General features: G+C 46.1%; 1 protein-coding gene across 3 annotated transcripts in view; it reads left to right on the forward strand.

The window, feature by feature from the left end:
- The window catches only part of SSRP1 (structure specific recognition protein 1), a 114,938-nt gene that overhangs the window by 56,187 nt on the left and 31,535 nt on the right, over positions 1 to 27,216 (forward strand). For all 3 annotated transcript variants that reach the window (XM_069233038.1, XM_069233040.1, XM_069233039.1), the window contains 9 exons: positions 1,096 to 1,199; positions 1,677 to 1,805; positions 9,928 to 10,149; positions 11,156 to 11,228; positions 17,424 to 17,556; positions 18,394 to 18,439; positions 18,879 to 19,005; positions 21,775 to 21,945; positions 27,031 to 27,137. In XM_069233038.1, coding sequence (XP_069089139.1) covers positions 1,096 to 1,199; positions 1,677 to 1,805; positions 9,928 to 10,149; positions 11,156 to 11,228; positions 17,424 to 17,556; positions 18,394 to 18,439; positions 18,879 to 19,005; positions 21,775 to 21,945; positions 27,031 to 27,137 — 1,112 coding nt within the window. The remainder of the gene's footprint in view (positions 1 to 1,095; positions 1,200 to 1,676; positions 1,806 to 9,927; positions 10,150 to 11,155; positions 11,229 to 17,423; positions 17,557 to 18,393; positions 18,440 to 18,878; positions 19,006 to 21,774; positions 21,946 to 27,030; positions 27,138 to 27,216) is intronic.

Raw genomic sequence — 27,216 nt, forward strand, 5'->3', positions numbered from 1 at the left:
TGCTGAGTGAGGGGTCTCCAGGGTGGCATAAGACATCCTGCAGCCCTTAGAGACCTTCCCTGGCATCAGGGCCCTTGGTACCAGAGGTATCAGTTACAAGGGACTTACCTGGATGCCAGTGTGTGCCAATTGTGGATACAAAAGTACAGGTTAGGGAAAGAACACTGGTGCTGGGGCCTGGTTAGCAGGCCTCCGCACACTTTCAATTCAAAACATAGCATCAGCAAAGGCAAAAAGTCAGGGGGTAACCATGCCAAGGAGGCATTTCCTTACAGTAATTGTTAGGACACACTTTGTGGACATTTTATGGCATATTTGGGCAGGTAGTGTACAGCAAGTGACAATTCTCAACCCTTGATCCTCACTCGCATGCTTGGGGTACCTAAGGAAGCTCTTGGAACTACTTACCCACCTGCTGAGTATTGCAAGACAAAGATCTTTGAACCTTGTTCCATGCACTCAGGTTTGGCACTGAGAAAAAGGTAATCTCTGAATAAACCTGCCTGACCACAGCGTTCTCTTTAATGCTTGATCTCAGCTCCCCTTGAATGTCCACCAGGCACTCAGAGTGGATTATAGAATAGTCCGCATAAAAAAACGCCCACTACTGATGGCTTACCTTTTGTCCAAAAATTTCTGAACTTCACCCAGAAATTCAGTGTAAAAAAAAAAAAAAAAATGCTGTAGGATGTGAGCCGGGAATGAGCACACTTGCGTATCTCTTTAGCATGAGGTTCATAAGTCGAAGAGGGATGCCTGTAGATTTGTGACAGCAAATGTCAGTCTCCTCTGTTCCACTGCATCACTGACCGAATCCCAGAAGCACTTGCATGGTGCTGGTGTCCAGATTTTCCATTATGGCAAGAGACCAACCTTGCATAATTCAGCCATTCCAACTGCAGTTTGTGGACAGCGGTGTGGTAATGAAACGCCACGCCACCCATTTTACCAGTGGAAGCTTGGCTGCGTGAGGTTGACCGGGAATTGGGTTTCTACAGGCGTCAGTCATGGGTGGTGGTTTTGCTTTACCTTGAGAGGAATCTTGGCTTTTCTTCTTGCTCAGTTACACTTGTAAATGTCTTTGCTCCCTTCTAGATCAGCTTGGACCCTCCTATTAAGCAGGGACAGACCAGGTACCACTTCCTGATCCTGCTCTTCTCCAAAGAGGAAGACATCTCCCTGACGCTCAACATGAACGAGTAAGCCCGGGCGTGAATTCTGTTTAGACTTTCTTTTTTTCATTTGAAATGTCAGTCCCTGTTAAAGGGAAAAGCCATTATACCTCTTATTGTGGTTTGGTAAAAGGCTTTTCTATAATGGCCTTCCCGCGTTTGTTTTTAGTATTTTTCAGCATTTGTCTCCTTTTCTTGCCACTGTACCTCCCTTCACATTTGGGATGATTTCCATGTTTGTCTTTACCTAGTAATACATAATTGGTTTAGCTTCTATTTACCTTTTACATTCCAGTATGCATAATGGGCACAGTACTTCTCTTTACCCAGCATCCTCTACTGTCCATGCTGCCACACTTTGAATTGTCCATTCTCTGCTTCACTGCTTCTCCTGATCACTCGTGAACCCTGAGCCTAATACACTGTCTGCCACTGTTTCCCCGATAGATTCTCCCACCTTACTCTTCCATCTTGTGTATCTAATCATTGACTTTTGCCATCTAGGGAGGAGGTTGAAAAACGTTTTGAGGGTAAATTGACGAAAAACATGTCTGGGTCGCTGTATGAAGTGGTGAGTCGTGTCATGAAGGCTTTGGTGAATCGGAAGATCACAGTGCCTGGCAATTTTATTGGGTAAGTGAACGAAGAGTGACTGGTTGCTGCAAAGTTCTGGTTTTAGATCAGCTTCACTAGTGTTAGCAATACTTTGGAGGGTTTCAGAGTATGTATCCAGGTGGTGAGCAACCTCTGACAGAGGTTCACTCCCACCCGCTCTCGGACACAGTTCTGCTTTTCTCCTTCACCTGTCATCCTTGTCTTCTGCACCGTAACCATTCATTTATTCTGTGAGGATTTGGGTGTATTATATGGTGTAGTTGTGGGGCTTACCATGTAATACTTATAAATCCCTTTAGGACCAGTAGTTTTTGTTTGTCAAACCTTTATCTCAACCCTGGGTAGCGCTGGCTCTGAGCAGCAGGGCTTACACAAAGGAACAAGTGTAAAGCATTTAAACAGATAAAAACAATTGAAGAATAAATCTACAAGACACCAAAGAAATGTGACACCAGTTTATAAAAATAGACTGTATTTGTACGTATTTTTAGACACCACAAAAGATCCACCAGATGTTTCTGGAGATACAGTAATAGTGAATTGCAGCATTTCCTTCAAGTGTGAACCAGCATTGGCGAATAAAACTGATTTGACTCTTGTAAACTTTTTCAGTAAAAAGTTGGGCTAGTTGTAATGTGGTCACTTAGAGTCACTTCAGGTGACCAACTCCAGAAGGGAGCCAGTCAGGGGGACCAACAAGGTCCTCAGAATCAGTTACCTCCACAGATGACGCACCCTTCAGGCAGCTACAGGGAGAGCCAGCGCTGCAGTCCCTTGGATGAGACTCTAACTTGCATGCCCTGGGCACCCGAGCACCATATACTATTAACTGACAGGTTAGCCTATGCCATGTGAGTATAGCCAATGTAACCTACTCATTTTGGGTTTGAGGCACTGGCATCTGGTTAGGAGGCCTTAGTGCACTGAGAGTCACAACTGCAGCATGTCAAATCTTGGTGACCATACAAAAAGAGGCATTTGCTTACATTATCAGAGTCCCTTTTCCCTTCCTGTGCTACATGTTAAACCTTCAGTTCGATGGCATCTGTCGCTGTAGATACGCATGTTCTGCAATAGCTCGCCATCTGGTGTTGGGCCGGAGTGTTACAAGTTGTTTTTCTTCGAAGAAGTCTTTCGAGTCACGGGACCGAGTGACTCCTCCTTTTGTCTCCATTGCGCATGGGCGTCGACTCCATCTTCGATTGTTTTTTTTCCGCCATCGGGTTCGGACGTGTTCCTGTCGCTCCGAGTTTCGGAACGGAAAATTAGCTAATTTCAGAAGATTTTCGTCGGTATTGTTGCGTTCGGGATCGGCGTACTTAGATTCCACACCGCATCGAAAACTCCGGTGCCCTTCAGGGTAGTTTTTTCGATCCCCCGTCGGGGCCTGGTCGGCCCGACCGCGTGCTGAAGAACGCCGATGGAACGGACCCCGTTCCGTTTCTGCCCCAAATGCCACAATAAATACCCCTACACAGACCAACACTTGGTCTGCAACCTGTGCCTGTCACCTGAGCACAGCGAAGACACCTGCGAGGCCTGTCGTGCGTTCCGGTCCCGAAAAACACTCCGAGACCGTCGAGCCAGAAGACTTCAGATGGCGTCCGCACCGACAGCCCAACAGGAGTTCGAGGAACAGGAAGAGGAAGGTACCTTCTCGATCCAAGACTCAGACTCCGAAGGATTCGACGATACACAAACCGTGAGTAAGACGTTGAAAACCACACAGAGACACATTTACAAGGCCCAGGGGACGCCACTGCCATCCGGCCATGGCTCCACCCATAAATTCGGTGACCGACCGTCGGCACCGAAAAAGGCCCAAACAGTGCCGAGGTCGTCTGACTCCGGTCGAGACACCGGCACGCAGCCTTCTCGGGACCGAGAAAGTGCTGGAGACAAGCCTCGACACCGAGATGCCGGTGTGGACACGGCTCGACGCCGAGACAGCGGCACCGAAGCAGATCGACGCCGAGAGGTTTCGGCCCCGAAAAAGAAAAAAGTCACCTCGGAGCCGAAAAAACACGCAGACAGGGTTTCGATGCCGAAACAAACTGCAAGCGACCCAGCTTCAGGCTCTTATACAGAAGAGCACTCGCTAACCTCCCAAATGCAAAAGCATAGGTTTGAGGAAGAGCTACAAGCAACTGATGTGGACCATACGCAAAAGCGTATCTTCATACAGCAGGGGACAGGAAAGATAAGCACCCTTCCCCCTATTAGGAGAAAGAGAAGGTTGGAGTTCCAGACTGAACAGACACCACAACCAAAAGTGGTGAAAAGAGTTACCCCACCACCCTCTCCTCCGCCCGTGATTCACGTCTCACCAGCACAAACTCCATCACTCTCCCCAGCTCACACCACCATGAGCCAGGGTGACCAAGATCAGGACGCATGGGACCTATACGACGCCCCAGTGTCAGATAATAGTCCGGAGGCATACCCTACGAAGCCATCTCCACCAGAGGACAGCACCGCGTATTCTCAAGTGGTGGCTAGAGCAGCACAATTTCACAACGTAAGCCTCCACTCAGAACAGGTCGAGGATGATTTTTTATTCAACACACTCTCCTCCACCCACAGCTCGTACCAAAGCCTGCCTATGCTCCCTGGTATGCTCCGGCACGCAAAAGACATCTTTAAGGAGCCGGTCAAAAGCAGGTCAATCACACCAAGGGTGGAAAAAAAGTATAAGGCGCCTCCTACAGACCTGGTTTTCATCACTACACAGCTGCCACCAGACTCTGTCGTTGTAGGAGCAGCTAGGAAAAGGGCCAACTCTCACACATCTGGAGATGCACCACCCCCAGATAAAGAAAGCCGCAAGTTCGATGCAGCTGGTAAGAGTCGCAGCACAAGCTGCAAACCAGTGGCGCATCGCGAACTCCCAGGCACTACTTGCGCGCTATGACAGAGCCCACTGGGACGAGATGCAACATCTCATTGAACATCTGCCCAAGGACTTACAAAATAGGGCAAAACAAGTGGTTGAGGAGGGACAGGCCATTTCCAACAACCAGATCCGCTCCTCCATGGACGCTGCAGATACAGCTGCACGGACAATTAATACATCTGTAACTATCAGAAGGCATGCATGGCTCCGAACGTCTGGATTTAAACCAGAGATTCAACAAGCAGTTCTCAATATGCCTTTTAATGAAAAAGAACTGTTCGGTCCAGAAGTGGACACAGCGATTGAGAAACTCAAAAAAGATACGGACACTGCCAAAGCCATGGGCGCACTCTACTCCCCGCAGAGCAGAGGGAATTACAGCACATTCCGTAAAACGCCCTTTCGAGGGGGGTTTCGGGGTCAGAGCACACAAGCCAGCACCTCACAAGCAACACCGTCCAGTTACCAGGGACAGTATAGAGGAGGTTTTCGGGGACAATATAGAGGAGGGCAATTCCCTAGAAATAGAGGAAGATTTCAAAGCCCCAAAACCCCTACTACTAAACAGTGACTCACATGTCACTCACCCCCTCCACACAACACCAGTGGGGGGAAGAATAGGTCATTATTACAAAGCATGGGAGGAAATCACTACAGACACTTGGGTTCTAGCAATTATCCAGCATGGTTATTGCATAGAATTTCTACAATTCCCTCCAAACATACCACCAAAAGCACAAAATTTAACAACACACCACTCCAATCTCCTGGAGATAGAAGTGCAGGCACTATTGCAAAAGAATGCAATCGAATTAGTGCCAAACACACAAATAAACACAGGAGTTTACTCACTGTACTTTCTGATACCAAAGAAGGACAAAACGCTGAGACCAATCCTAGACCTCAGAGTAGTGAACACTTTCATCAAATCGGACCACTTCCACATGGTCACACTACAAGAAGTATTGCCATTGCTAAAACTACACGACTACATGGCAACTTTAGACCTCAAGGACGCTTATTTCCATATACCAATACACCCATCGCACAGGAAATACCTAAGGTTTGTATTCAAAGGAATACATTACCAATTCAAGGTACTGCCTTTCGGATTAACAACCGCACCAAGAGTCTTTACCAAATGCCTAGCGGTAGTCGCTGCACACATAAGAAGGCAGCAAATACATGTGTTCCCATATTTGGACGACTGGCTAATCAAGGCCCATTCGTTCATAGAGTGCTCAAATCACACAAATCAGATCATACAAACCCTCTTCAAACTCGGGTTCACCGTCAACTTTACAAAATCCAACATTCTGCCGCGCAAGGTACAACAATACCTAGGAGCCATAATAGACACATCAAAGGGAGTAGCCACTCCAAGTCCACAAAGAATTCTAAATTTCAACACCATCATACAACGCATGTATCCAACACAAAAGATACAAGCAAAGATGGTATTACAACTCCTAGGCATGATGTCTTCATGCATAGCCATTGTCCCAAACGCAAGACTGCACATGAGGCCCTTACAACAATGCCTAGCATCACAGTGGTCTCAAGCACAGGGTCACCTTCTACATCTGGTGTTAATAGACCGCCAAACTTACCTCTCGCTTCTGTGGTGGAACAACATAAATTTAAACAAGGGGCGGCCTTTCCAAGACCCAGTGCCACAATACGTAATAACAACAGATGCTTCCATGACAGGGTGGGGAGCACACCTCGATCAACACAGCATACAAGGACAATGGAACGTACATCAAACAAAACTGCATATCAATCACCTAGAACTTCTAGCAGTTTTTCAAGCACTAAAAGCTTTCCAACCAATAATAGTTCACAAATACATTCTCGTCAAAACAGACAACATGACAACAATGTATTATCTAAACAAGCGGGGGGGACGCACTCCACGCAGTTAAGCCTGCTAGCACAAAAGGTTTGGCGTTGGGCAATTCACAACCAAATTCGCCTAATAGCACAATTTATACCAGGGATCCAAAATCAACTCGCAGACAATCTCTCTCGAGATCACCAACAGGTCCACGAATGGGAGATTCACCCCCAAATTCTGAACACTTATTTCAAACTCTGGGGAACACCTCAGATAGACTTGTTTGCGACAAGGGAGAACGCAAAATGCCAAAACTTCGCATCCAGATACCCACACGAACAATCCCAAGGCAATGCCCTATGGATGAACTGGTCAGGGATATTTGCTTACGCTTTTCCTCCTCTCCCTCTCCTTCCTTACCTGGTAAACAAACTCAGTCAAAGCAAACTCCAACTCATATTGATAGCACCAACTTGGGCAAGGCAACCCTGGTACACAACGCTGCTAGACCTATCAGTGGTACCCTGCATCAAATTGCCCAACAGGCCAGATCTGTTGACACAGCACAACCAAAAGATCAGACACCCAGATCCAGCATCGCTGAATCTAGCAATCTGGCTCCTGAAATCCTAGAATTCGGGCACTTACAACTTACCCAAGAATGTATGGAAGTCATAAAACAAGCTAGAAGGCCATCCACCAGGCACTGCTATGCAAGTAAATGGAAGTGGTTTGTTTGCTACTGCCATATTAATCAAATACAACCATTACACACAACTCCAGAACATGTAGTGGGTTACTTGCTTCACTTACAAAAATCTAACCTGGCTTTCTCTTCCATTAAAATACACCTTGCAGCAATATCTGCATACCTGCAGACTACCTATTCAACTTCCCTATATAAGATACCAGTCATTAAAGCATTCATGGAGGGCCTCAGGAGAATTATACCACCAAGAACACCACCTGTTCCTTCATGGAACCTAAATGTGGTCCTAACTAGACTTATGGGTCCACCTTTTGAACCCATGCACTCCTGCGACATACAGTTCCTAACCTGGAAGGTGGCATTTCTCATCGCCATTACTTCCCTAAGAAGAGTAAGCGAGATTCAGGCGTTTACAATACAGGAACCTTTTATACAACTACACAAAAATAAAGTCGTCCTAAGGACCAATCCTAAATTTTTGCCAAAGGTTATTTCACCGTTCCATCTAAATCAAACAGTGGAACTTCCAGTGTTTTTTCCACAGCCAGATACCGTAGCTGAAAGGGCACTACATACATTAGATGTCAAAAGAGCATTGATGTATTACATTGACAGAACAAAAAACATCAGAAAGACTAAACAACTATTTATTGCATTTCAAAAACCTCATGCAGGAAACCCAATATCAAAACAAGGTATAGCCAGATGGATAGTTAAATGCATCCAAATCTGCTACCTTAAAGCTAAACGACAGCTGCCCATTACACCAAGGGCACACTCAACCAGAAAGAAAGGTGCTACCATGGCCTTTCTAGGAAACATCCCAATGCAAGAAATATGTAAGGCAGCCACATGGTCTACGCCTCACACATTCACCAAGCACTACTGTGTAGACGTGCTATCCGCACAACAAGCCACAGTAGGTCAAGCCGTATTAAGAACATTATTTCACACTACTTCCACTCCTACAGGCTGATCCACCGCTTTTGGGGAAATAACTGCTTACTAGTCTATGCAGAACATGCGTATCTACAGCGACAGATGCCATCGAACTGAAAATGTCACTTACCCAGTGTACATCTGTTCGTGGCATCAGTCGCAGTAGATTCGCATGTGCCCACCCGCCTCCCCGGGAGCCTGTAGCAGTTTGGAAGTTACCTTCAATTATTTATATATGTATCATCTCAACCTTAAATAGGTGCATACTTAGTCACTCCATTGCATGGGCACTATTACTACAATTCAACTCCTACCTCACCCTCTGCGGGGAAAAACAATCGAAGATGGAGTTGACGCCCATGCGCAATGGAGACAAAAGGAGGAGTCACTCGGTCCCGTGACTCGAAAGACTTCTTCGAAGAAAAACAACTTGTAACACTCCGGCCCAACACCAGATGGCGAGCTATTGCAGAACATGCGAATCTACTGCGACTGATGCCACGAACAGATGTACACTGGGTAAGTGACATTTTCATTATGTTACATCGCTCTACAAGTGCACACTACAGAAATACATATCGGTGCTGCCTTGAAGATGAAACTCTACTTTGATTGTTAGGAGCGCCTCAGGAAGGATGAGCAGCCCCCCTCAGCAGAAAGCCTACTAGAACTTCCAAAGGTGCCTTGTCTCCTGCTCCTCACTTCATTGTCTAGGTTTGCTCCCTCCATCTTCAATAACGCCAGGCTTGAGGTATCTAAAATGGAACCATTACCCTGGTTCACTCATGAATCATCCATATGCCATGTCGGCTGCACTCACAGACTTGTTGGTGTTAGGATCCTAGCCGGTACTTACAGCAGCAATTTACATGAGTGGACCCAGTCGACTTCACTCAGATGATGTGGTTAAAACGGTGTGGCCAAAACTATGAATTCAGAGAACACTGCAGCCACCACCACATCTCGTGCTAAGCATGTGACCGGGACAACAGTCCACTGTCTGTACACTTGGAATGCATTATTGGTGTGACCCTCCATGTCGCATGGCAGGCCCAGGACCTTACTAATGCCAAGAGACCGGCCTAGGCCTCTTCGCACACTGTGCCAGGATGTGACCAGTATAAAAAATAAAAAAAACACCACCATATAGTTGCAGTCTGTAGCTAGGAAATACCCCTGTGCATTATGCTGGGGACCTTCCCTTCTGTTGCGCATAGAAATGCACAAAAAAAAAGTGATTGGTGGAAAGCTTCAACTAATCTCAGCCACTGGTGATTACTTGAGGCTTTGCACATAGTGTCACAAATGAGCACCAACTATCAGCACCAACTATCTGCTTTAGTGTTTCCACTTGAGCACAAGTGATAAACTAAAGAACATACTTGCACAGACCCCAGGTATGGGAGACTGGATGGACATATGTAGGAGAACCTGAAAGAAGTGTTCCCAATCTGGATGCACTTATGAAGGCCCTGGGCCCTTGAGTTATAATCTTCTTTGAATGTAAAATTGGGAGCACTTCTGTAGCTTTTTAGGTTGTAAATTCTGAACTAAGTTTACTGGGGTAGCATAGCTTCTCTAAACAACTCATGTCCCAAAACAGTTGCTTTATTGCAAGGTGCATTTCTTGTCACCTTTTATTGTGGGGTTTGAACTAGCTCCTCTGTGTGCATCAGTGTGTGGTTTCTTTAGTGTTTGTTGCTACATTATTTGATCAGTAATCTTCCATGCTTACCCCTTATTCACTTCTCTCCCTTTGCAGACATTCAGGGGGCCAGTGCATTACCTGTTCGTACAAGGCAAGTTCTGGGCTCCTGTACCCACTGGAGCGTGGCTTTATCTACGTGCACAAACCACCTGTGCACATCCGCTTTGATGAAATCTCCAATGTCAACTTTGCTCGTGGGACTACCACCACCCGCTCCTTTGACTTTGAGATCGAGACCAAGCAAGGATCACCGTATACCTTCAGCAGCATTGAGAGGTGAGCCCCCCTGTGTGATTCCCAAAGTCCTAAGTGGCCCATTAGCTGCACCAAGAGGTGAGCTCTCAGTAAGAGCAGAATTCTACATCCCAGTGAAGAAGAGCACACAGTGCAGAGCCCAACCTACAGATTAGAATCCTGCTGTACTTGGTTTACCCTTCCCCCCCCAACAGAATCCCTGTTTCACTCCCTGGGCATAGAGCAGTATTTATTGAGGATTGGAGGACACCTTGAGAAACACTGGCATCTGATACCACCCATCAAGGAGTGTTGACACAGCACCTTGTTATGTTGAAAGAAAGAGCATTTCCGGCTTCCCTGGTCCCTTGTGACCGCAGCAATTGCTGCCCATTTTAAAAGTACTGTTCGCCATACAAAGCAGGAGGCCCCAGAATGTATTTTTTTTCATGATCCATTCCCCTCTGTACTCGGCGCTGTCTGGTCTCCTGTGACCCAAATCCCTCACAGCTCTTTCATTGCTCTTTTCTCCCAGTTGTGGCCTCCTGTTGAATACTTTCTCACCCTTTCTGTCCTACTGCTACTATTTCACTTTCCCACACTTCACCCCTACCTCAGTATTGCTCTCCTGGTCTCTGATCCCTCCCCACCTTTTCCATCCATGTTGCTCTGCTGCTCTCTGTTCCTATCCCTTCAGTACTTATTTTTCGCTACAGGCTCTTATTCCGTAGTATTGAGTTCTGGTTCCCTCTCCTCGTTCCTTCAGTACTGGTGATCTCCGCTCTGCTTCCTTACCCTCTGGTTTAGTCTGTGGCTCTCCGTTCTTTTGCCCCTTTCCCTCCGTATCACTTCTGCTCCACTTTTTGTCAGTACTGATCTCCTGCTCTCGGATTCCCTCCGTATGAACCTCTGCTTACAGCTTACACAGTGTTGCTTCTGGGCCTCCTCCCTCCCTCACCCATCCCACTTTTCTGTTCACTCCCTCCTATTGTTTCTCATTTTTTGCTCTCCCCACTGTCTCCTGGTTTCATCTGTTCTTTCCTTTTAGGGAGGAGTACGGGAAGCTCTTTGACTTTGTGAATGCAAAGAAACTAAATATCAAGAACCGAGGACTGAAAGAGGTATCTGGTAGTGTTGTACAGAGGGGTGCGGGTCTCGATGGAGGGGGCGGGTGCTGGACATACTGCTCTTTGTTCTTCACTATTCATGCTACATCTCTGTCCTCTACACCTTTGCTTCTCCTATTTCCCTCTTCATAACCTGAAGTTATGGTCTTCTCTCCCACTCCTCCGTTTCTCTTGCACTCCAGTATTCTGTTGGCTTTCTTTCCATTGGGCCATTGATCATCTCATTCTTCCATTTTGTTTCTGTCCTTTTAGAAGAAAGAGGTTAGTAGCTACGTTCAGCTGTGCCAGGTTAACTTGCATGTGTTTGATACATAACCATCTGCATGAGGAGACACTGACCAATGTTACACTAGAGAACTTGCAAATGCAGTCCTTACTAGAGCGTCTGTTTTTGTTAGAGTGCGCTTTTTAAAGCAAGACCAACTACCTCTCCCCTACTAACGGACCCAGTAACCTGCAGGTGACCACCCCTCGCCTCAGGACAGGAATCCACAGATGGCCATGCGAGGGGGTGTTGATCTGTAGAACTACAGTCTAGGATTTTCCAGTGGAGCACTGGATCATGTGCAAGTAATCCTGTATCTCCAGCCAGGCACTATGTAGTGCACGCTTGGATCTTTCTGTGAAAGGGCAGGTTCTGTACAGAAGATCCCTACCCCACCATCAGGCCCACGGTATAGGGTGCACAGCAGCCCTTGGCTGTTTTATTCTGTGGTTGGCACTATACCGGAAAATACAGACCTAATACCCTTCTACTCCAAGACAGATGATGTATAGGAGAACATGGACCTTCTCTAGTACCCCTTCCCCCAACACCTACCTCCTGAAGCTGGGCAGTGCGCCGGGCCCAGCTCTAACCCTGTGGGCCCCTAACCCTACCCGAAACCAATTCTGTGCTGATATGTAGAAAGAGCCGGAATAGTTCAGCCCTACTTCCAGGCTTCTATTCATCCACGCCACACAGATTACACAAGTGGTGCCACCCTGTAGCAGCTATTTCCAATACACCATTTATAGTAAGTGTTTTTTGAGTAGACAGGCCAATGTATCTAGGTACAAACGTGTCTTCACTGACCATTTAACCCTTCGACTTGCAGGTCTGTGTGCATGTGGATGGAAATGTTTGCTGCTTGAACTTCCTTCTCTAACCTTCTCTAGCACAAGTCGACGTGCATGGACCTTGTTAGTATTGGATTGTGTATGTGCTTGCAATGCTAATATAGCGTTAGAAAAACTGGACCCAAGGATCCTGGTTTTCTTTTTTTTTTTTTTGTGTTTACTCTTCATGCGTTGTTTTGTGCTTGGGAATGCAAAGGTCACAGGTATAAACTCAAAGGGTGCACCAGAGATCTCTCATTTATATTATTGCGTCATCCAATGTGCCTGAATCTTGTATATGCCATAAGTATAGAATCTGCTCCTACCTGACCCAAGGCGCTCGGTCACTTTCCTTCCCACTAGAAGTTCTATTTCTACTGTATGACCTTTACTACTTTCTTGTTATTATGGCGCCTGCTTTAATCTTGCGGTTTGTGTGCATGTTAAGTATGCTGGTGCTTCTGTGTGGTGTAAGTGCCACTCCAATAAGTTATGGCTTGCAGTATTCTGGACCTGGTACCCTGCATGCAGGGTGTGGAATTTGATAAAATATCTGCTTGTTTATGGGACAGGTTACTTCATTGATCTACTTGTCCTTTTAAAAAACAAAAAACAAAATCTACTGGTCTCTTTGGTACCACATAGTGCGGCAGCAGATTATGGCAGCAATCTCATTATATGAGAGCTGTGATAATAGCCTCTCTGATTATGCCAGAGCTCATACTCTAGTAGTGTGTGAATACTAGCAATGGACTGATTTTTCCCACCTTTCTACATATCTACATACTGGGGCTGGCGGTAATGGTAAGCAATAGTCTGTGTCGGAATGCCCTGTTGAGTCTGTGCAAACCTACTAACTTGCATGTTTTGTGGGTTTTCACCAGCTCTTCTCTAATCTTTTCCCATTCAGAGAAAGGTTGGAAATGTACTCCTGACAAGAGCAGAAGTATAAAGGGGTTAGAGGAAAAGTGATCTTGTAAATGCTCAGCAGGTTGTCACATGAGCAAATCACATGCATATTTGGTCGGGTTAAAATGCAGTTCACAAATATTTCCTGGCCTACTTCTGCAAATTCATGAAAGCTGTAAATCTCCACTAATGCAAGGACATATACCATGGGTGCACGTTTGTGACTTTCTTCAAGAATTGGGCCTTTACTTAGGTCTGTCGTTAACTGAGACTTTTTTTTGTTTTTATTAAAATTCTGTCCCTCTCTCGGTTGGCTTCACTGCGAGTGGCCGCATTATGCTCTTTCACGAGGAGTACATCTGCACACAAAGTAGTTCTGTTTCGTTTAAGAATGTGTGTGTTTTTTTTTTTAACCAAAAAATATTTCTGCTTTTTGAAAGTGTTTGTTATAATAGTTAGAACCTGGCAGGTCCCACAACAAAGTTTTATGAAAACCATGTCAAAACAAGACGCCCATTGACATAACCACAAGGCTGCCCACCACTGTCAAACCTATTTGCTTTGTCAGTGCTCGTTTATTTTCATGTTTCCCATAATCTTGTTGAAATTGGTTACATCGATTTTCCAGAGAAATGGTACTTGTAGTTTAGCAAAACGTTTTGTTTCCTAGCTGCATTTTTTGTAAGCATTTTATTTTGAAGGCCATCATCAATCGTGCTTTCAAGCTTCTGCAAATATGTGCATCTACTGAGAGAGCTTTCTGGGAGCCTTACACATAGCCTCAATTAGTTAAAGTTTTCAGACTTGTGTAGACCTTTTTATGCTGGAACCACTTTAAGTAGTGCATTCAGGGCTTACAACATTTCCCTACAGCCCTCACCATAATAATAAAGACTTTGCATTAATGAGCCATAAATACACGTTCGAACAGCATTAACATATGGACATACATATTACCTTAACTGCAGACAATGAACTTCCCAGATCCTCAATGTGGTACTGTAAACTGGCAGCCTAACGGATTTCTGCTGCAGGGTGTTGGGCCTACTTGTCCCAAGGACAGAATAAACAAAAACATGTTCTCCTTCATCCCAAACCATATGTCCTGGGCCTTGGGCTAAACAAATTCCATTCCCCTGTACATGCAGTACAATTGACCTGGCATTTTTTTCTGTGCTTCTAGCGTGCTCGTACAAAACTATACATAATCTTAAAGAAATAATCGATAAAGCTTCTAACATTTGCTAAGGGGAATATTGACAAATGTTATCTCCATGCAGTCCTGGATCTTCCTCCACCTTCCCCCTCTTTGGGTGGTAACTTTAAAGGTCCTTTTGGCAGAAGAAACACCAAACTATGAGCATGTGTTTCTTGGAGTACGAGTTTGTGACTAGATTGTCTTTGTAGAATGCAAGTTGTTTCAGCTGATGGGAGAGGGCTTTAAGCCATTTCCTGGCTTCATGCTGCTCTGTCTCAAGAACTCAACTCATCACAATCCAAAAGAAAATATCAAATCTCTGCATGTTTAGGGGAGTGCCTACTTTGTCTGTAGAGGAAATATTAGGGAAGGCTGTTATCACAGTATATAGGAATAGTACTTATGTGCCTGCTTCTTGCAAGCTTTGGGAGATAATGTAATAGCAGTAGAATAACTGCCCTCTGTCACCAGAAGTCATGTGTTATGCTGGCTGGTGAACCAGAGTTGTCCACTTATGTGTATATATATATTTGAATCTTGTATCTAGCCTGGCTTCTCTGCAGATGGGGAAAAGATTTCCAAAGTAGCGAGTGGTGAAATAAGTCTGTTGGCGTATTCCTTAGGCATCGGTGACCACGTGATACAACTTGCACGAGTCCCCTTGCAAGCAGGAATGCCTTTTTTCAGGTTCTTGTCAAAGGGTTCGAATGAACTGAGTCCCCCACCTTGTCTGGTTTGTACAGGGCGGTGGTACCCAGAAGGTAACTGCTTAAGCTACTCTCAAAGTTTGGTGCTTCATATTAAATTCCCGTCTCACTAGACCATAATACAGTTGTTTTAGTCCTGGGCTTGTGCCCTCTCATTTCCTCCTCCTCTGTGTTGCCAGTAACATGGTTCGGTGAATTAATTACTCACTGGTGACATCTGATGTGATCTGTAGGCCTCGTGGTCACATCCCCCTCCGTGGACACCTGGTATCTGTAAATAGAGCAGTATTCACCAAGTAATAAGCCAGCAGCTGTTAATACAGTGCTTAGAAATGCACACTATATCAAGACAAGCTATTAAGTACTGCACTAGTTTTAGCCTCTTGTCGACCACCCTGGGGGCATTCTTCTCTTTAAAAGCAATCCCTCTTTAGTGCTAGTGCTCCAGCAGCCATTCATAGTATGCTGTAAGTGGTTTCTGAGTGACTAGCAGGTCTCTATTCCAACAGTACAGTGGCTTCCCTCTGCTGTCATTGCTGTGTCTACCATAAATTTTCATATCTTGTTTCCGAAGCCCTTGTGAAGAAAATCAGAAACGTGCAGTCACCGGCCTACATTGCGGAGGTTTATGTGTCATGCTGTACTCTAGCCGGGCAATCTCTCTCTGAACCGGAGCCCTTAGTGGGTTAGCGAGGGCCATCTTTGAGAGAGTCGGACGCTGAAACCCTCGCTGCAGAAGATCGCTTTGTTAGTTATTAGGCACTGGGTTCAGCCCTTGCAGACACAAGCCAGAAATTGATTTTCTCTTACTCACCGTAGGGTATCATTGCCTAAAGATTCTTGGTGACAAAGTAATTCAGTTTGGTGCAGACACTTTCAGCGACAAGTCACCGGTTCCACGGTCAGGCACTTGCTTGGTACCGATTTCTTTCACCAGGCTGTAGCCATTGCTATGGTGGTGTCAGACTTCCAAAAATGACGACCTCTGGATCCCTTGCGTACAGTGACAAAACAAATCCATCTTGAATCAGTGCCTTACTCGAAGCTTGGCAGCTCCTGGTCAGCACTCATTCCTTCAATTCATAAGCTTGAATGTGACCGAAATGTGCAGGATATGCCATCCCTCGTCGTCGCACCACCCTACTCTCAAACACAGAGCTGTACTTCTGATGATTTATGGGTGTCTTAAACCGAAACATTGAGAAGTAGACTGTTGCCACAATTCTCTTCATTTCTTCTCCATAGTCTACAAGCCCATGGCAAGCTGACTGAAGCACTAGAGATCATTTGTCTTGGTAGAGGATGTCTTTAGGACCGCAGAACTCTCCAGGGTAAACTTAGTGCCCCTGTTTCCATCGTCCAAAGCCAGCAGGATTAGGAATCTGCTAGGGCTGCTGAGGGTGGGCCTTTCTACCTTAGATACATAAATCTAGTATCAGTACATCTCTTGGATAGCTTAAACCTGCTTTTCTAGGAGACACATACCTAATGAAAAAAGGTGGTGTGGGACTTCTCCCAAGTAGTCTCTCAAACGAATGCACAAGCAGATTTACTGTTTTCTCTAATTGCTTTACCGCTGTATGTTTGGGAGGGTTTTCTCTCTCAATAGAAAGGGGCAGAGTCCTTTTCCTCGGTTGAAGAGCTTCGCTTCAGGTTCTGTGGGAATGACTGAAGGCCGATTGGGTCTGCCAGAAACCTTGATCAATTACTCAGACAGGAAAGTATGACTAGAATGCTATGTATTTGCCTTGGACTCTGGTCCTCGGATGAGGAATTCTTGTGCTCATTGGGTGACATTCTTGTGGCTAATTTTAAGGTTCTGTTGTGAGCAGACAGACATGGGGAGGTGTGGTTTTTGTTGGAGAGAATAGTTGATTTAATCCATGTAGGTTCCCAGTCTGAATGTTTTGCTTTCATTGGTGCTTTATCTGTTGAGACTCATGGAAGCTGTGCTATCGAGCAGTTGAACTGGGGTGTGCTGTACGGTACCTGGCTTGCTAGATGTGCGGCATCTTGAGAGGTGAGATGGAAAGTGTGTGTTTGGCCAGTATTTGGTTATTCCCCTGATATGGTAGGTATGCACCTCTGCATGCTCTCACCAGGTGTATAGTTGAAAGCCATGATATTTCCTGTGCTCACACTGATGCCTGTGGTGTAGGCTTTTGCCTGCAATATGGCTGTGTTGGATCGCCTGCGGCAGTGGATGTGTGGGCTGCTTGTGCCTTGTGGGTAGTGGTTTGCTGCTAGTATATTCTCTAACCAGTCTCCACGTTGCAGGGCATGAAGCAAGGCTATGACGACTATGCGGATTCAGATGACGATCAACATGACGCCTACCTTGAGCGCATGAAGGCCGAAGGCAAGATTCGGGAGGAGCACGGAAGCAGCGAAGACTCTGGTGATGAGACTGGTAAGCTGCCATTCTGTTGCCTCTGCAGCACCCATACTATCTGCGCCTACTGTCTTACGATTGCCCTCCCTCAAATGTGGTCACCTCCAAGAAGTTAATGGCATCGCCAGGGTCTCCTGTCTCACATGGGGAGAGCTCGTGGAGCGAGCACCCGCTACAGTCCCTCTCCCCCACTGTCTGATGAGAACACACCTGAGTAATGAGAGAGCTCCTCAATCTAGGTGATCTCCAGAACGAAGAGGAGAACCCCTTGACGTTTGCTTTGTCACACACAACACACCTCACACATTGCTGCATCACTCATTTAAGTATCTGATGCCAAAACATACTTGTGTCTACTCGCAAGCCTCTCCGCCCGCTGTGCTCTTCCTACTCCTTAGCTAGTGATTCATTTGTGGCTGCAGAGTCGATGTACTCCAGTACAACCCTCACACAGTGTTGCTGCATCTTTGGGGTCATGAAACTTAGGACTCCACCTGCTGTCACTGCTCTTGACATGTGGAAAGGTTTTTTTTGGGTCCCCAACCACAATTTGACGGCAAACACTAAGAGTGCGGCATTTTCAAGGATAAGGGGTTTGGGGCATTGCACCCCTGTGGTCATTTTATGCATTTTTAGAGAAGTGGCTTGTATCGACTGACACCTAATTTAAAGGGCAGATATAATCCTTAAGTAACATAAATGGGGTTTGGTTTCATTTCTAAACAGGTCAGAGTAGCCACCACCCGCATGGAGCTATCAGACTTAACCAGTCACCCCGGCAGCGTGTCTCTTCCCCCTAATTGCATCCCTGCTTTCAAATTTAGTTTGTAACAACCGCTTCTGTTTTGCTTTCAGATGAATCTTTCGCTCCCGGAGAGGAGGAGGAGGAGGTGGCTGAGGAGTAAGTATTGTCTAGACTCGCAGCACTTCTGCCTTCATTCCTGTCTAGCAGAACTCTAGTCCCAGAGCACCACTAAAGTGAATGTGGTCCCATTGGACTGCAGTTCGACTAAATATGCTTCTTCTGAGGTCAGCCATGGGGACCTGACGTGCTGGGTCCCTTTGTCTCAGTTCACACTGCTTGATAAAGGTGCATCCTCATTTTATCATGTCCACCCTGGGGCTCAAGGGCTTATGTCTACAGTCATAAGTTTTGTCGAGGACATTGGCTCTTTTTAAAACTGTTCCTGTTTCCTTTTGTAAGTTGCCAGAGAGGACCCATTTCCTAGACCCATTCCACAGCCAGTCTAGAATTAAATCACCTTGTTTCTGGACCTACACCAGGTGCCCTTCCTGTTGGTATCTTGGAAGTAATGTGAAATTAATCTGGTTTTGTTTAGGTTTGACAGTAACGTCTCTGCAAGCTCCTCCAGCGAAGGCGAGAATACTGATGGAGAACCTAAGCCAAAAGCTCCCAAAAAAGTCAAGGTGGTGAAGGAAAGGAAGCCACGGAAGAAGGCATCGGAGGTGAGAACATAGAGACATATGGTCTTACTGCCTTTCAGCTCTAGAAAAAGCATTTAACCCTTCGTTCTTACGTCTGACTGCACCCAGGCAGGTTAGATGGCATTCCAGCTCGTGGGCTGAAACGTTTCATTAGTAATGTGGATGGAAAGCCCCTGGACATTTCATGAACTGTAGAAAACTCTCCTTGTCTGTATTGGGGCATTTAATGAATCCAGAGGATGCTTACTATGAGTCTCTTATGACTGCAGTGTATCCTCTGTTTAAACTTAAAAAAATGTGTGAACATTTGAAAAAAAAAAAGTATGCCTCGATTATAAGTACCACTTGTGACTTGCATGCTGCCAAATAAGTACCTCTGTGGTTGTTCCTCTGATCGTAGAACACTTGGCACCATATTGGCGTGGATTTATTTAAGAGCCACGGCTTCCTTTAACCTTCATAGATGTTCACGCGTGCTCACCCACATAATTTATTCTCCCCCCGAACATCACTTTTCGTTCAATATGTAGACTATCAATGAATTTTAAGATGGTGAAAAGCGATGGCAGTATTCTGTTCACCGTCTGCCTGGGGTTTCCTTTGCTGTCCCAGCCAGGATGTTCTCATTTCTTTGTACCCTCCTTTGATGCCTGTATCATCCTAGTTATTTAGTAGGATTGTTTCCCTTAGGCCTTGGTCAAAGAACTGAGCGTGGCAGATTTTCTTCCACCCTTTATAGCAGCCATATAGGGAAGTGTTTGCATTATCCCATCTGTCTTATGATCAGGATATTACATTTTTTTCTAATACGTGCAGTTGCACAGAAGTGGACATTGAAAATTGCTTTCGGTTACTGGTCTTTGTTAAAATCATCTTATCCCTTGCTATTTTTACCAGTTCGCTATAGATTAGGAGCAAGTTTTTTTTTTTTTTTTTTATTTATTTTTTTTTTTATTTTTTTTTTTTGGGGGGTAAGAAGGCGCGGTCATTTGCTTCTGCCTTAAGAAGAATCTTTTGGGATTGTTCAATTCATCCACTCTGCCTAATGCAAATATAGTTTGTGGTGTAAGACTTCTAAACTATTTGGTGCCAACATTTGTTCGCTCAGCACTGTTCTTATTTTGGCTGCAAACTGCTTTGCTATTTTCCAACACAATAATTGTGGGGGTGTAATACACAGGCGGTTTCCAGGAGAGAGCTTTGAGCCACCTAGGAAGCCTGACAACAGCCCAAGCTAATGCCTGTGTTTGATTCCACACTTTATCCCTCCAGAGCAGTTTTCCCCCTTGGCTCTTAGCTCTCTGGAAAATGTCAGGACACTATCTTGCTACTGTTCTGTAACTTGTGCCTCACTTTGTTCTGCTCTGGTTTCTTTTCGCTGACTACTTGATGGGGGCTCCAGTTGCATTGGAAGGCAGTAGCGACTCTCATGTAGGGGAAAGATTCGACTTTTTCAACTGAGGTCCTTTTAATTTTGATATTTGTTCCTGACCTGGGCAGATGATTATCCTCCAGCTGTCATTTTTGTGTTTTGTTACTTGGGATGAGGCTTTCTCAGGTCTTTTGTTTTCTATACAGATGGTCGGTCGAGATGAAGTAGAAATCCCATGATTAGTTGAGTCAGGTAGCAAACATAGATCTTAGCCTGTGGTTGCTTCTCTGGGAAGATAAGTACATACTGCAGTGGTAGCCTATTCCCATCACCCTGTTTTGTTGGTTTATTTTAATTGTTTTCATTCATGATTCCATCCCAACAAATAAGTGTCATTCTGTTTACTGTAAAGGCAAGGTAGTACTCCCAGCGGAACAAAAGTGTCCATTTGCAGCATCCCAGTGAATGTCCAAACCAGTGGCCACAGTATGCGACTCAAGAAGGCACTTTGGTGTTGCTGCTTTCTGACCTGAAAGGGGTTTCAAAGAATCTGTTTCAAAGAAAGTATGGATTGTTGCAAAACACCTGTGCTTTAAAATTAATCTTTTTTTTGCCCCATCAAAACAATTGCGTGTCAATTTAAATGCAGTTTTTTTTGCATGTAAATGTTCAAAAGGTTGTGGTATTGAATGAATAGTAGCTACTATTTAAAAAAAAAAAAAAAAAAAAAAAAAAAAAATAACTTACCCCTGGTGCAAGGTCAGCTGCCTTGTCTCTTGTAACCCCTGTTGATTTTCCTACCAAAGCATCACATAAAAAAGGTAAAAACGTTAAGAAGCTTGACTTGCATTGCACTGCACAGCTTTTCATTCCTACCCTCTTTTATGAACAAAAAATTGAATCCAGTTGAAAGACCAAATTAAGTTTCAGTGAGGTTGAATTTTCAATGGAAGTAAGATTGAACTCATTCTTATCCCAGGAAGGACCTCTGGAAAATGGCATAGATTGAATGGGAATGGAGGTGACTTCCAGTTTCTCCATTGGTTGCAGAAGGGCCATGGATAGAATGGTCAAGCAGTTGAACTTGGCCTGATACTTCTAATGTCCACAGACATCCAGGATTGGATTGGAATTTTGCGTGTTCCTTCAGAGTCCAAGGATTGAATGGTCATCAAAGCCCTTCATTCCTTGAGCTTTTTGTGGAGTACTGACAAAACGGAGACAGTCTAGAAGGATACTCTGTGAGCACTGACTACTGTTCCTTCATATCGTCTTAAGAAATCAAGCTGTTTGGTGTGAAATGCCATAAATCTACAATTTGGGGGCTTCTTTTGTGATTTAATGTTTTTAGGTGAACTTCAGCAATATAATCTCTAAATATGCAGTTGACTATGTTCTCCACTTTCATCCTCATCCAGGGTAAGAAGACAAAGGACCCCAATGCCCCCAAGCGGCCCATGTCTGCGTACATGATCTGGCTGAATGCCAATCGAGAGAAGATCAAATCTGAAATTCCTGGCATCAGCATCATTGACCTGTCTAAAAGGGCAGGGGAGCTGTGGAAGGGCATGACCAAGGAAGACAAGGAGGTAGGTCTTCAGATTAGCAGGTGTGATGGGCATGACCAGGCACAGCGACAATGTAATCCCTGAGGTAGCGGTGTAGGGGGTGATGGACATAGCCAAGGGAAGTGGTGAAAGGATGAATGGCAGAGCTGCGTAGAATGCGACAAGTTGAGGGTTCTGAAGGTGTGAAAACCTGCAGGCAGCTAAGGGTTTAACACATCAGTCACCAAACACAAGGTCATGACTTCATGAGGAGATGGGGCCGGTTCCAGAGAATGATGACCTGATAGAGCAGAGACATTAAGATGTTTTTTGTGCAATAGTATGATAGCGGATGCGTCTGGAGAATGGCCAAAGATGGGGAGGAGATCAGGTAGTCCAAGAGAAGCCGGCATGAGATCTGGGAGGCGAGACCGTTGGGAGATGACGCTAGTTTACCAGCATGGGATCTAGAAGGGAAGACTATGGATGACAGTGCCGGAAGAAGACCCTAGTTTGCCAGCATGAAATCTAGGAGGGAAGACCATGGAATGACCGTGCCAGGAGAACACCCTAGTGTAAAGAAATGGCTCCCTGTTGCAGTTACCCCCCACTTTTTGCCTGATACTGATGCTGACTTGACTGAGAAGTGTGCTGGGACCCTGCTAACCAGGCCCCAGCACCAGTGTTCTTTCACCTAAAATGTACCATTGCTTCCACAATTGGCACACCCTGGCACCCAGGTAAGTCCCTTATAACAGGTACCCCTGGTACCAAGGGCCCTGATGCCAGGGAAGGTCTCTAAGGGCTGCAGCATGTCTTATGCCACCCTAGGGACCCCTCACTCAGCACAGACACACTGCTTGCCAGCTTGTGTGTGCTCGTGGGGAGAAAATGACTAAGTCCACATGGCACTCCCCTCAGGGTGCCATGCCAACCTCACACTGCTTGTGGCATAGGTAAGTCACCCCTCTAGCAGGCCTTACAGCCCTAAGGCAGGGTGCACTATACCACAGGTGAGGGCATAGGTGCATGAGCACTATGCCCCTACAGTGTCTAAGCAAAACCTTAGACATTGTAAGTGCAGGATAGCCATAAGAGTATATGGGCTGGGAGTCTGTCAAAAACGAACTCCACAGCTCCATAATGGCTACACTGAATACTGGGAAGTTTGGTATCAAACTTCTCAGAATAATAAACCCACACTGATGCCAGTGTTGGATTTATTAATAAATGCACACAGAGGACATCTTAGAGATGCCCCCTGTATTTTACCCAATTGTTCAGTGCAGGACTGACTGGTCTGTGCCACCCTGCTGCTGAGAGAAGAGTTTCTGACCCCATGTGGTGAGAGCCTTTGTGCTCTCTGAGGACAGAAACAAAAGCCTGCTCTGGGTGGAGGTGCTTCACACCTCCCCCTGCAGGAACTGTAACACCTAGCAGTGAGCCTCAAAGGCTCAGGCTTCGTGTTACAATGCCCCAGGGCATTCCAGCTAGTGGAGATGCCTGCCCCCTGGACACAGCCCCCACTTTTGTCGGCAAGTCCAGGTTAGATAATGAGAAAAACAAGGAGGAGTCACTGGCCAGTCAGGACAGCCCCTAAGGCGAGCTGAGGAGACTCTGACTTTTAGAAATCCTCCATCTTGCAGATGGAGGATTCCCCCAATAGGGATAGGAATGTGACCCCCTCCCTTTGGGAGGAGGCACAAAGAGGGTGTAGCCACCCTCAGGGCTAGTAGCCACTGGCTACTGCCCTCCCAGACCTAAACACACCCCTAAATTCTGTATTAAGAGGCTCCCCAGAACCTATGAACTCAGATTCCTGCAACTTAAAGAAGAAGAGGACTGCTGAGCGGAAAAACCCTGCAGAAAAGAAGACGACACCAACTGCTTTGGCCCCAGCCCTACCGGCCTGTCTCTCTCCTTCAGAAGCAAACTGCTCCAGCGACGCTTTCCCCGGGACCAGCGACCTCTGAATCCTCAGAGGACTGCCCTGCTTCCAAAAGACCAAGAAACTCCCGAGGACAGCGGCCCTATTCAACAAAGACTGTAACTTTGTATCCAGAGGAGCAGATTTAAAGACCCCTGCAATCCCCGCAAGAAGCGTGAGACTTGCAACACTGCACCCGGCGACCCCGACTCGACTGGTGAAGAAACAACACCTCAGGGAGGACCCTCCGGCGACTCCGAGACTGTGAGTAACCAAAGTTGCCCCCCCTGAGCCCCCACAGCGACGCCTGCAGAGGGAATCCCGAGGCTCCCCCTGACCGCGACTGCCTGACTCTGAAATCCCGACGCCTGGAAAAGACCCTGCACACGCAGCCCCCAGGACCTGAAGGATCGGAACTCCAGTGCAGGAGTGACCCCCAGGAGGCTCTCTCCCTTGCCCAGGTGGTGGCTACCCCGAGGAGCCCCCCCTTGCCTGCCTGCATCGCTGAAGAGACCCCTTGGTCTCTCATTGAAACCCATTGAAAACCCGACGCGTGTTTGCACACTGCACCCGGCCGCCCCAGTGCCGCTGAGGGTGCACTTTCTGTGCTGACTTGTGTCCCCCCCCGGTGCCCTACAAAACCCCCCTGGTCTGCCCTCCGAAGACGCGGGTACTTACCTGCTGGCAGACTGGAACCGGGGCACCCCCTTCTCCATTGAAGCCTGTGTTTTGGGCACCACTTTGAACTCTGCACCTGACCGGCCCTGAGCTGCTGGTGTGGTGACTTTGGGGTTGCTCTGAACCCCCCAACGGTGGGCTACCTTGGACCCCAATTTGAACCCCGTAGGAGGTTTACTTACCTGCAAGAACTAACATTACTTTACCTCCCCTAGGAACTGTGAAAATTGCACTGTGTCCACTTTTAAAACAGCTAAATGTGTTTTATGTAAAAAGTATATATGCTATTGTGATTATTCAAAGTTCCTAAAGTACTTACCTGCAATACCTTTCAAATGAGATATTACATGTAGAATTTGAACCTGTGGTTCTTAAAATAAACTAAGAAAAGAGATTTTTCTATAACAAAACCTATTGGCTGGATTTGTCTCTGAGTGTGTGTTCCTCATTTATTGCCTGTGTGTATGTACAACAAATGCTTAACACTACTCCTTTGATAAGCCTACTGCTCGACCACACTACCACAAAATAGAGCATTAGTATGATCTCTTTATGCCACTATCTTACCTCTAAGGGGAACCCTTGGACTCTGTGCATACTATTCCTTACTTTGAAATAGTGCATACAGAGCGAACTTCCTACACCTAGTTTGCCAGCAGGTCGTCTAGAAGGGAAGAGCATGGGTGACCGTGCCAGGAGATGACCCTAGTTTGCCAGCATGAGCTCTAGAAGGGGAAGACCATGGAATGACCGTGCCAGGAGAACACCCTAGTTTGGCAGCAGGAGGTCTAGAAGGGAAGGCCATGGAATGAAGGCACTGGGAGAAGACCCTAGCTTGCCAGCATGAGATCTAGAAAGGAAGGCCATGGAATTACTGTGCCAGGAGAAAACCCTAGTTTGCCAGCAGGTCGTCTAGAAGGGAAGAGCATGGGTGACCGTGCCAGGAGAACACCCTAGTTTGCCAGCAGGAGGTCTAGAAGGGAAGGCCATGGAATGACTGTGCTGGGAGAAGACCCTAGCTTGCCAGCATGAGATCTAGGAGGGAAGACCATGGATGACTGTGCTGGGAGAAGACCCTAGTTTGCCAGTACATTCCCCCCAGAGTTGCATGCTGTAGCCTGACTCTACTCCCACATAAGTCCTTTGAAATTATTTTTAGCTTCTGGGCAGTAGTTAGTTTCACTTTTGTAGTTTAGACCTAATGCTTGAGCTCCAGTTTTCCCTTTGCCTTGTGTGCTCTTCGAGAGGTCTCTTTCCCTTTCTCCCTTTGTTTCATCTTCTCTCCCTCTGGTCTTGTTTGTGTGTGTTTGGCATAGTTTTACCCAGCTGTAGTAGTCCTATCAGGTTGCTGTTTGGGTAGCTGTATTTCTCGGGTTGGTGCATGAACAGCTGCAGTAATGGGAAAAGCTCCCCTTCTGTTATTTGTTTTCTCCTCCGTTTGCTGGTAAAAGACCCATGTGCATCCTCCCTTCTGATTGGGTAAAATGCCCGGGAGGGATGTAATGCATTCAGGCTCAGCATCCTGTGGGTTACGTGTGTAGAAGAATTCCTCAGTTTCAGCCATTCCACACTCCGTTGTGGATCCTCCGGACGAGGCCACAGATTCCTCTTGAGTTCACCAGTCTCTTCCTCTGGGACAGGCGGATTCCGCCTCTGCACTGAGCGCAGACGGGAGAAGCTTTAGTCCTAAAGTGCTGTTGGTGTCCTCTTCAGGATACAACACTGCCTTCCCTCTTGTGCACGCTGGCTCAGGGTTTTGCTTTCGGGGCCCATCCTTTTTCAAAAACCAGTCTTCAGCGCTGTTGGCGCAAACATCACAGCATCTCTGCTGCACCCAGAGGGGAAGGCTTCATAGGTAGTTATCTCTGTTATGAATGGGGCTCCTAGTTTTATGGTGTTCATTTATTTTACATTTCCATCTGTATTTATCCTTTTTTTTTTCTTCTCAATTTTCGGTATTTATCAATTTTATTTTTTATCTTGTGTTAACTGGATAAATGAAGCTGCAATGGGTATATAGCCACATGTATTTAACTGACAAATGTATAGTCATTAGAATGCCCAACAGGATTTAGTTGTGCACAGCATAGTGACCTAAAAACATTTACATTGCAGAATAGCATAAACTACTATATATCTGCACTGATTTAATCTTAATCAGGTTAAAGTTTGTTCCATTTTTTTTTTTTTTTTTAACTCTTCCCCCCTCCCCCTCCTTTCTGTGAAGTTGCTCATTTACTGACCTTACACTTCTGATTGACAGTAGTGAGGGGCATCCAAGGAAGACCTACTTTATGTATTTGTCCGTAGTTAAATATAAATACAGATAGAAAAATAGATACTTTCTCTCTGTAAAAATCAGTAAAAACGGAAAACTGGGAGCCCTAGAGTTAGTGGTTGAGTGAATGTGAGTGAGGATTGCTGGGAGTGCACACGTAACCCCACCCCCTCATTTTCTGCCCCTCCCACGCGTCGCCCCGTCTAGTCTTGTGACTACTGTGTGCTTTGTCTCCCTTTCGTAGCAGTGGGACCGCAAGGCTGAAGCAGCGAAGAAGGACTACGAGAAAGCCATGAAGGCGTACAACGAGAGCGGCGGGGGAGCAGCGGGAGCAGCGGATTCAGACAGCGGGTGAGTGCCTTGCATTGTACCGCAGCTCTTTCGAATGAGTAACCGACATGAAACCGCTTGTCACGTGTTGTGACCCACA

Source organism: Pleurodeles waltl, chromosome 4_2 (assembly GCF_031143425.1).
Source record: "Pleurodeles waltl isolate 20211129_DDA chromosome 4_2, aPleWal1.hap1.20221129, whole genome shotgun sequence".
NCBI classification, from domain to species: domain Eukaryota; kingdom Metazoa; phylum Chordata; class Amphibia; order Caudata; family Salamandridae; genus Pleurodeles; species Pleurodeles waltl.